This window comes from Emiliania huxleyi, assembly GCF_000372725.1.
Source record: "Emiliania huxleyi CCMP1516 unplaced genomic scaffold EMIHUscaffold_513, whole genome shotgun sequence".
NCBI lineage: Eukaryota > Haptophyta > Isochrysidales > Noelaerhabdaceae > Emiliania > Emiliania huxleyi.
Genome location: NW_005198144.1, coordinates 15,256 through 25,587, shown reverse-complemented (window position 1 = coordinate 25,587; position 10,332 = coordinate 15,256). Strand labels below are relative to the sequence as shown.

The following is a 10,332-nucleotide window of genomic DNA, read 5'->3' as shown; positions in this document are numbered from 1 at the left end:
GCTCCTTCCCCCACCCCACGGTACCCGAACCCACCCTCCCCTACCCCACGGTACCCGAACCCACCCTCCCCTAGGCCGCAGCTCCTCACCCCACCCACCTGCTCGGACGACCGGCTGTCCGTCGACGGCGAGTGTCGCGCGGGGCGCCGAGAGGGCGGCGCCCCTCTTGGTTGTACAGATTCCTCTCGCAGCGTGTGCATGCAGGGCGGCGGCGTTCCGCGCCACGCCGCTCTCGGGTGCTCCTCTCCAAGGCCTCCCACTACCCGGGGGCAGAGGCTGCGCGGCTGCAAGCGAGGTGTGGCTATGTGCTCTGGATGCGAGACACTTGTCTCGCTCCTCTCCATGATATGTTGTACACCTGTTTTCGGGTGCCCCGTCTGCGCTGTGGCGTAGATCTCTGTGAGGAGGGTGGACTCAGTGTGGTACGGCTCTAGAGATGGCGCGCTCCTTGTCCTAGCCGTTCTCGTGTCTCTTTTTTGTATCTCTTGTGTTTCCTTTTGTTCTATTGAATGCCGCCGACGGCACAGCTCTGGACGGGTGCACGGCTGCGCCCCCCTGCGGGCTGCGGCTGCGCGGGCGGCGGGTGCGGCCACTGAGCACTGTGCCCACTCTTTGCCGTCTAGGCGCTCTATCCAGCCACATCTCCACTCTTCGCGTGGCAGACTGGGGGCCGGCTCTCGCTGGGATCGCTACACACACGCTGTTACTCAAGTCGCGCGGGCCCAGCCATGTCGTCAGCCCACACACTCCACAGCAGCCGGCCGTTCCCCCGTGTCCCGCCCTCGCCTCTGCCACCCCCCACCAAGCCCGTGTCCCTGTCGATCCGTTCGTTGGTGCTCTGGGCGCGACCGGGAAGCGCTCACTCGAAACCAGTGTACGTCGACCAGTCGGTGCGCACCTGCTCAATCTTGCGACGCACCGCGTCACGGTCGGCCCCAAACTGAGCGAGGAAGTCGGGCAGGCGACGCGCAATCACCTCCTGGCCAATGGACAGACCGACCCGGTTGTCCGAGTCGTAGTGCACGCCTGCTAGCGTCCGGAAGCGGGAGACAGCCCAGTCCAGGCGACGGGCGTCAGCCAGCTGCGCCCGCGACAGGTCCATCATGACGGCGACCCAGAGGGCGGCGGAGGAGGCGGCGGAGTGCATTGCTGGGTATGAGGGGTGCCGCGGCGACCCCTCGGGGTACGCAGTGAAGTCGGTGGCCGACACCAGGGTCATATTTGTGATCTTGGCGCGGATCGAGGCTGGCACTCCTGGCAGGGTGCCCTGGGACACCGCCCAGGCAACCTCCTCCGGTCGAGCGCGGCCATTGCCCCACTTGCAGGCAAAGGCTGTAGGCGAGACCTCAGAGACGGCCCAGCCGGCCATGCGCGAGAGCAGCACCTGTGCGCGTGTTTGAGTGTGGCGATAAGCCCGCCGCGAGGTTGTGCGCCAGGCGCGAGGCGACGGGCGCGCCACGGGTGGGAGGGGGCGCAGGACACTCCAAGTGCTAGCACAGCTGGGTCAAGGCCGCTCTACGGCGCGCACGTCAGTATTGACAAAGTCGGTCGCCGATCGCTGGGGGACGATCTGCGGGTCCATGCGGGTGCCGCGTGAGAGGAGGTGCTTGACCAGCTCCGACGGCCACGTGTTGGGGAACTCGGAGTGCACCGCTTCGGCGCCGTCCGTCATGGTGTAGCCGAGCATGATCTCTGGCAGCGACATGAACTCGCTGGCGGGCCGAAGGGTGTTGGCGCGCCGCAAGAGCTGAACGTCGACAACATCCTCAAACTCGGCCCAAAAGGCCGACGGGTCGGCGTCGTCTGCGTGGGTCGCCGCCGGCGCCCAGTCGGGAGGAAACTCGACGAGCGACTCGGTCGAGAGGACCGGCGATTCGGCGTCCGTCGTGCTCAGGGTCTCTGCGCCGGCTGCAGAAAGAGGGAACGAGACGGCGGGCCCATTGTACTTTTGGAAGCGGAACGGGGCTTGCAAGGCTGGAGGAGGAGCCGCTGGAGGAGCCGCTGGCACGCCTCCATCCGGGATGTCACCGGCCCAGATCAACTCTGAGTCGTGGCCGCAGCCGGTGCTGCGGATGCAGTCAGCCTGCATCTCGGCGGCTGTGCAAAGGCGGGCGTTGGCATCGGCGCAGATGGTCTCGGCCTCGTCAAACGTCTTGTCCTCGTGGCAGCCACCCATCTCGGGCGCGTTGGACTCTGTCCACGGGCAGCTGTCTCTGCGCTGGCTCCAGCCGCCGATGAACGAGTCAGAGCAGCAGCGCACCTCGTGCAGCTCGGTCGGGCTCACCCACCCAGCGGGCTCATCGCAGCGGCCAAGTCGGCCACAACCGACGTAGCGATCCGAGGCGTCACCGCCTCCACCTCCACCACCTCCTCCGCCACCTCCGCCTCCGCCTCCCCCACCTCCGCCTCCATTTCCGCCGCCTCCTCCGCCACCTCCTCCGCCACCTCCTCCACCACCTCCTCCGGCACCTCCGCCTCCTCCTCCGCCTCCGCCTCCGCCTCCACCACCACCACCTCCTCCTCCTCCTCCGCCACCACCTGAGATCGGGAAGAGTGTTTAGTCTCGAGTGCCGCGCCGGGTTGCAGAGGGTGGAAGGGAGGGAGGGTCACCGCCACCTTGGAGCTCGCGTCGGATGGACTCGTGCGTGTACTTGGGCGCGGCAGAGACGAGCACCGCCGCCAGGGAGAGGGCGATGAGGGCCATGTTTATGCGGTAAGGCTTGGGTTTCGGGGACGCACGAGCCAGCCGCGTCGCAGCCTGGTCAATTCGCGCGGTGTGGCCGTTACACGTGCAATCAATTTTAGTGAGAGCGCCTTCCGATGTTATTCAGTGCACGTATGATGTGGCTCTTACGAACTTATTCGGTGTATGTGGCTCTTATTGATTGCAAATGGAAGAAAGAAGGCACCTCCCACCCACCCGCCACGTATCCACAACTTGCGCACAACTTGCGCGTGACAGGCCGTCGACCCGCCCCAGCGATGTTTTCGCCCTTCTCATCCTTCTCGCCGTCGGCCGAGGCGCACCGCCTGGTCCATAGCCAGCTCAGAGCTCAGTTGACTCAGGAAATCGCCTCGCGCACGATGCGGCGTCGCACAGCACCGCGCGGGACGCTTTGCCTCCTGCAGGCCGAGGATCGCCCGCTTGCCGGTGCGCGTGTGGCGCGCAACGCGGCGGGCCTCGCTCGCGTCCTCGAGCACAACCGTGCGAGCTGCGAGGCCGATGCTGATTGCACGTACATCCGCCGTGACAACGCATTCAAAGAGATCCAGCCCCACTGGCGTAAGGCCTTTGTAGGATACGAGGTGCTCAACTCCACGCGATGCGCCGCCGTCGCCTGGATGGACAGCGACACCGCGATCACTACGCGCCCGTCGGAGTTGCTCTCGCTGTTGCACCCCACCGGACGGCCAATTGTGCAGGCACGCGACAACCGGTATGTGTGGCCAGCAGACGTGCAGCCGCACGTGCACAAGGATGTTGGACGCGACGGCGTGCATTTTGTGTTGGCGGGCGAGAACGACGTCTTCCATACCAAGCTGTCCGGCTTCAACGCGGGCGTATGGATCGTGGCTAACACGCCGCTCGGCCACGCCATCATGCACAAGTGGTGCAATGCGTGGCTACAGCACGCCTCCCGCGTTTGGCGACGCAATACGAGTCAGCCGCATACCGGACAAGACGATCTTTCGTGGTCGTGCCGGATCCCTGACGAGCAGAGGCCGGGGAAGATGCGCAACTGCGACTTCTCGCGTGAGCATTATGAGCAGGGAGCCTTCGTCAAGTACGTCATGTCGGAGGAGCGGCTGCGGCGCGCCATCCGTCAGGTGCCGTGGTACGTTCTGCAAAACCCCTACCCACGCACGCTCGTGCACCACTTTATTGGGCACGCGGAACTCAAAGAGCGCGAGCTGGCCCAATTTGCGCGCTACTCCACGCCCGGGACGCTGCTTGGCTCGTCGGACGCGAGCGAAGAGCTCTCGAGAGCTGCTGACTGAGTCGCGCTACCGACGGGAGCGCCACTTAGCGGCCAGCCGGACAGGGACGCCCCCTGCGGCTAAACAAACTAAACAATGACTGTTATCGGTAGTATCGCAATGCAGCCTGGGGGGATGATCCCCAGCCACGCCGCCGCTGCAGCCCGCCGCCGCCTCTAAGATTCACGGAAATAGAGTCCGTGAAGGAGGCAGAAGAAGTAGGAAACGAGAGGATCTCCGTCAGTCTCCTGCGGGAAGATGTCCATGCGGAGTGTTCAAAAACACAACCCCGGAGTGTTCACCCAATGTACGTACTTTTAGCTTACTGGGAGAAAAGAGAGAGGGGGTTGTGTTCTCTAGGCCCCTAAGGGCCCTACGCGCGGCGTGAGAGAAAAGAGAGAGGGGGTTGTACTGGGAGAAAAGAGTCGGCCGGCGGAGAACGTCAGAGAAATGGTGCTGGCGCTCGTCGAAGAAGATCGCGACCATCCGCCGCGCCCTCAGTTCTGCACCGGTGAAAGCGGCTACGACGCGCTCGCGCGATATGAAGGACACGTCGTTGTCACCGTCAGCGCAATGCAGGTGAAGCCGAGGGTGGTCGTGCTCGGTGATGACGACGATATCGACGTCCAACACGCCGGCCAGTCCGCGCAGCTGCGCTGTCCCCATCATAGCTCCTTGGTCAAGCTGTCGGGCATTTGCGTTATGCGAGAAGTGACCTTCTGGAAAGAGCAGAGGGTTGTTGCGGAAGACGTGCTGGTTATGTGCAGTGTAGTTGACGACCGACCGCTTCTTCTCCTTGATCCAAAACCGCACGGCGCCACCGTCGGCGGCGTCCCACGGATCGTGCCGAATCTCCACTGGTGTCAGCGCACGCATTGTGCCGCCCACTGCAAGCCACCCGCACGCGCCTCCTCCAGTGTGGGTCTCGCAGACTCGCATGCCGAGTGTCCTGAGCAGTGCATGTCTCACCTCCGGGCCGTCAGCGTCGCCCATTCCCGGTCACCTGGTCGGCAGTGAGGGGCCGCTCGCGGCCGGATGGGTGTTACGAGATTCGAGTGCCGATGAGTTGTGAGACTTGCGTTGGTTCTGCGCGAGGGCACTCTGGGACGCAAGCACGTACGAACAACGGGTGCACCACCCTCGCCTGCAGGCCGCACCTTGCAACGCCGTGAGACACGTTGGCCAGCTCGCGTGCTCGGCACGAAGAAACCAGGTCGAGCGTGCGCTGCACCAGCTGCTCAAGCCGCCCCTCGTGCCGCCGCTCGATGCGCTGCTTGCCCAGTTTGTTCCACAGGTTCGCAGCGTGGATGTGGTTCAAGATCGCGCTGTGGGCAGCAAAGAGCCTGAGCAGCTCGTCGGCGCCGCTGGCATGCGAGATACGGCCGCTGAGCTGCTTAGCATCGAGCTGACCTCCGGCAGCAGAGGTGTGCCTCTCGTCGCGCGATCCCGCACCACGCATCGGCGGACTCAACCGGCGGTCGCTGTGCTGAGGCTGCCCCTCGCCGCGGCGGTCGCGCCGGTCATGGTCGCGCCTGGGATCGTGGGACCGATCATCGCGCCGATCGTACAAGTCGCGCTCGCGCTCGCCTATGCTTGGTCGGTCGTTGCAGCCGCGCCGCTCAACGTGCCGCCCGTCATGATGCGGCCATCGCTCGCCTCGCAATGGCTCGTCGCGCCATCGCTCAGCTGCGTGTGGCTCAGCGTGCCATCGCTGCTCGCGGCCACTGCACCAAGAGGCGTTGTAGCCGCGCCGCTCGTCATGCCGCCCGTCATGGTGCGGCTCGCCTTGCCAACGCTCGTCGCGCCGTCGCAGCTCATCCCGCCGCGGCTCATCGCGCGATCGCGACCGCCGTCGCGGCTCGCCCCGCCATCGCTCTTCGCGTCCGTACTCGGCGCGCCGTTGCTCAACACGCCAGCGACGATCCTCGCAACGATGCGACATCCGAGTTTGCTTGCAACAGGAACAACACGCAGGAACAACACGCCCCGGGGACGGCGTCTAAAAGGTCTTTTCTCGCAGCTGCGAGACATGCTTTCTCGGAGCGGGGCATCCAAAACAACAGGGCGGAAGGGAGGGGTGACCATACGCGCAGCGCAGGAGGGGTGCCCCTAAGGGGGCACAAAGGTAGCTCAAAGGGGAGTGAACAAGACGCCGCACAGGCGACGTGCACGCTCGCCGCCTGCGCTCGCCGCGTCGCTCTCTCCCTCCCCTTCTTTGCTTGAACTAGGGAATAAAGAGAGCTTCTGCGAGCCGCGCTCGGCCCCTGTCGGGCGCGATGGCCGCGGCAGTACCGCCGATTGATCTGCACTGCGTTCACGCGGGGCCCGACGCCCCCGTCCAGGGCCCCGCTGCCCACCCGCTGGTGGTGGCTACTGCCGTCCTCCGCTGGGGGCCGGTTGCGGCTGCGCCGAGCGGAGCAGCGCGCGTGCAGCTTCCGCACCACGCGATGCTGCGCGTCTTCGGCCGGCGGCTGCGCCTCGCGGCGCCCCCCGCCGGTACTCCCGCCCCGATGGTCTGCCCGCTGGACCTCGCTCTCACCGGAACCGCGTGGGCTCGCTTTCTGAACGAGCTGCTCACGTGCGGGCTCCTCGACGCGGCCCCCTTCTCCTCTTCGGCTGCACTACAGCTGGCGATCGACCGCCTCGATGTGTCGCCAGCGGCGCTGGAGGTGAAAGGGCCCGATCTCCTCCCGGTGGGGGGCCTCGCCGCCGCGGCCGCGCTGGCGGGGGATGCTGCTCATGCGCAGCGCGGGGCGCCTCGCCGAGCCAGCGCCGCGGCGTCTGCGGCGAGGCCGGCGGCGGCTGCGCGCGCGGCCCTCGCGCCATGCCTCGCCCCGCTGGCTTGCACCCCGCTCTCCACCCTGGAGGTCGAGGGGGACGCGCCGTGGACCGTGATCGCCTACCTCTCCGGCATGCTCGGCCCCTGCCTGGGGCAGGCAGAGCGCGATCGCGCGGGGTCGCAGGTGCAGCTCGGCGCCCACCTCCTCGCCAGCGGCTGCATCTCCGCGTACGGCCTCCCCCCGAGTGCTAACCCGCAACTACTGGCGAGCTATTTTAAGGACTACGTGCTCGCGCTGGAGGGCGCGCTGCCCCCTTCGCTCTGCGCCCCCAACGTTGCGGGGCCGCAGTGGCTGGAGGAGGCGCGCGATGCGGCGACCTACTTGCGCGACGACGCTGGCCGCCGCAGCGTCGAGGATAAGCGCCTCTACCTGCTCGCCCCCGGCGCCCCGCTACTGTTCTCAGTCCTTGGCGATGTCCGGCGAGGGGGGGAAGCGCGCGACCTCGTGTTCGCCCTCGCCACCGCGCTCCTGCCGGACGCGCGCATGAGTGCGCCCACCACGCCGCTTGCCACCGCCGTGCGGCGCGTGGAGGCCTCGCTTGCCCCGAGGCGGGCTGTCTTGGCCGCCGCCTCTGCCAACGGCGCGTCCCCGCAGTCCGTGGTGGCCGCGCTGGTCGAACATGCCGCCTCGCTGCGCTCACCGAGTGCGGTGGCTGCAACAGACACGGCCCCTTCTCGCTCGGGCGCCTACGGAGGTGACGGGGGAGGCGGGCTGGCTTTTGGCAGCCTGGACGCGGAGTTCTCCAGCGCCCCGTTCGTGGACTTCGAGCGCACCATCCTCAACTCGCCGTGCCACACGCCGGACGAGCGCGCCGGCATCTTCGACCTCGCGCTGGCTGGCACTTTGCGATCCACTTTGCGCATCCTCGTGAACGCCCCTTCGGCCGCCGCCCTCTCGCGGCGTCGCCCCTGCCTGGGCAAGCTCGCCGAGCTGCGCCCGTTCCTGCCAGAGTACCTCGCCTCGGCGGTCCTACGCCTCTACTACAGTAGACACTACCACCGTGATCGTCCACGACGCGATCTTTGGAACCTCGACGCGCACCCCGCCCTTTTGGGTCGCTTCCTCAAGTTTGACCTCGACACGGACTGGTATGGATCCCCCGACGACCCCGGACTGCTCTACTTCCTGTCGTCGGTGGAGACGAGGCGGATCGGCTGGCGGAACCACGCCGTCGACCCCGCGGACCATTTCTGCAAGCCGTGGCTGGTGCGCGAGCTGGCCGACTTTGGGGGGGCGCTCCTCGGCGCGCTCGGCTTCGCACTTACCCCGGTGCAGGGTTACTCGTTCCGGTCTTTCTTCCTCCTCTACGCGGACGTGGTGGAGGAGGCGATCTCCATGGCTTTCCAGAGGCCGAACTATGAGGAAAACTCGCTCACCTGGCTCGACATGTGCAACGAGCAAGCCCATGCCGCGCTACGGCTCATGGGTCAGCTCGTCAAGGGCCTCGTCAACTCCTCCAACTCCTGTCAGCTCGATTACATCCTCCCCGAGGACTGCGCGCCCGTCGCCAAGCTGCGCCAGTGCGGCGGGGCGCCTAGCGCCCAGCTGGGCCGACACGGCATCCTACCGTCGGGGCAACTCAGCTCAACGATTGGGTGAATTCCGGATGACTGCGCATAATGGGGTTGACCCGCCGCGCAGCAAGCCGGTGCTCACGCCAATTCGAGCTACTACATCGCTTCACGTTCCGAGCCATCGGGCCCTCCTCGTGCGCGCCCGCTGCGCCGGAGGCGGCGTCGGCAGCAACCTCCGCGCCCGCCGCGCCGGCGTAGCAGTACACCGCGGAGAAGGGTAGCAAGCCGACGACGGTACCCGCCGTGTACGGGCCGAGCGACACCTGGGTGAACGCGAGCAGAGCCGATGCGAGCACGAGCGGCATGGCCGGCGACAGCCGCAGCAGCACGACGATGGAGAGCGCTCCCTCCTTGGCGATCGCGCGGTCGAGCGCGGCCCGCGATGTGCAAAGCATACAAGAAGGGGAGAAGGAAGAGGAGAGACGCCGGTGGTGACGAGGCAGAAACTAGCGCAGACGAGAGCAGGGCAGACCCGGGGACTGGGGAGCCGGAGCAGATGGCATCGGTCGGCATCGGCCGCCGAGGGAACGTTGGGAAGAGGCACGAGGAGGGCAGCGACCTCGACCGACTATGGAGGACCCGTCGCCAGACGACGCAGGGCAGACGACGGTGTCGGTGAGGCGTCCGTGCGCCTCTTTTTGAGTAACTTCTCACGGACGTCTAAGCGCCCCCTGGGGGGGGGGGGGGTGTTACGGGGGGGGGGGGGGCATCCGTGTGACAAAACCCCTTCCCCTTGGGAGTTTTCCCGATTAGTTCCCTTAAAGCCCCCGAATCAGAATCCCTAGGGTCAGTTTTGCTGCGGTCGCCGACCACACCCACAAAAAGAAGCAGGAACAAACATCGCATTCGCAAAGGGCGGGGACCTGTGTTCCTTTTTACCCACCTCACACTACCCTTTCTGACAGTAGAGAGGTGTCCGTTTTTTATTTGTTTATTTACAATACTCCCCTGTCCGCCCCGACGCCTTTGGGCACTCTACGGTATCAAACCTCTCTCTGTCTCTCTTAGTCGCGGAGTTGGTCGTTTGGCCGATCGTGCCGGCAGCCCGCCGCCCGTTCACTCGGCGTGGAAGAGCTGCACGGACGGCGCGCCCGGCGCGGCGGAGGCGAGCATCTCGGCGTCGGGCACCGAGTCGTGCGCCTCGGTGTAGACGTGGATGCCTGCGGGCGGTGAGGCCGTCGGCGTGCTGCCCTCGAGCTGCCCTCGGGGAGAGAGAGAGGGAGGGAGGGGGAGAGAGAGAGGGGGGGGGGGAGAGGGAGAGAGGGAGAGAGGGAGAGAGGGAGAGAGAGAGAGAAGGGGAGGGGGGGGGGGGGGGGGGGAAAATTAAAACAACGCGCGCCGACAAAACCGACCGAAGCGAGGGTTGTCCTGAGGTAGGAAAAGTTTTGCTCGACCACCAGCGCCTGGAGAAAAGGGGGGCCCCCGCAGTCCGCACACCACGAGAGGGGGAAAGAGAGAGGGAAAAAGGGAAAAAGGGAGGGAAAAAGGAAAGAGGGAGAGGGAGAGGGAAAGGGAGAGGGAAAAAAAAAGAAAGAAAGAGAGAGAGAGAGAGAGAGAGAGAGAGAGAGAGAAAGAGAGAAAAAAAGAGGTGGGGGGGGGGAAGGGGGGGGGGAAAACCCCCTGGTTTTCCCCCCCCCCCCAGGAGGGGCCCTTTTCCGGCCCCACTTAAGGGGGGGGCCCCCCCTCCCCCTGGCCATGTTTCCCCCTGGCCATGTCTCCCCCTGGCTCCCCCTATCCCCATGGCCTTATCCCCAAGGCCTTATCCCCGGGGTCCCCCACAAGGCGGGCGCCTCTTCCAAAGGCATCCACAGCCCGAGCGCGGAAAAAACCCCCAAATTCCCCCCCCCCAACATTATTGCGGGGAAATGCGAGGGCCGGTTCCCCTTGGTGGACCCCTAACTTTTTGCCCCCTCCTGGGAAACCCGCCACTGCTTGCGCAA

General features: G+C 66.0%; 3 protein-coding genes across 3 annotated transcripts in view; all 3 read right to left on the bottom strand.

Moving 5' to 3' along the window:
- Positions 1-859: 859 nt before the first annotated feature.
- On the bottom strand, positions 860-1,369 carry EMIHUDRAFT_246507 (hypothetical protein; the record flags this gene model as incomplete). Its single annotated transcript, XM_005766356.1, has 1 exon — positions 860-1,369. The coding sequence occupies one exon, from the start codon at positions 1,367-1,369 to the stop codon at positions 860-862; it is 510 nt and encodes a 169-aa protein (XP_005766413.1).
- Positions 1,370-8,470: 7,101 nt separating this feature from the next.
- EMIHUDRAFT_246502 (hypothetical protein) lies at positions 8,471-8,787 on the bottom strand (the record flags this gene model as incomplete). Its single annotated transcript, XM_005766355.1, has 2 exons — positions 8,471-8,485; positions 8,566-8,787. 2 exons carry the CDS (start codon positions 8,785-8,787, stop codon positions 8,471-8,473), a joined length of 237 nt encoding a protein of 78 aa, XP_005766412.1.
- A 512-nt stretch (positions 8,788-9,299) lies between these two features.
- EMIHUDRAFT_419646 (hypothetical protein) overlaps positions 9,300-10,332 on the bottom strand; it is a 6,547-nt gene continuing 5,514 nt past the window's right edge. Inside the window, exons 19-20 of the mRNA XM_005766354.1 lie at positions 9,732-9,795; positions 9,300-9,552 (exon numbers count right to left, since the gene is read on the bottom strand). Of these exons, the coding sequence (XP_005766411.1) occupies positions 9,449-9,552; positions 9,732-9,795 (168 nt within the window). The 3' untranslated portion in view covers positions 9,300-9,448. The remainder of the gene's footprint in view (positions 9,553-9,731; positions 9,796-10,332) is intronic.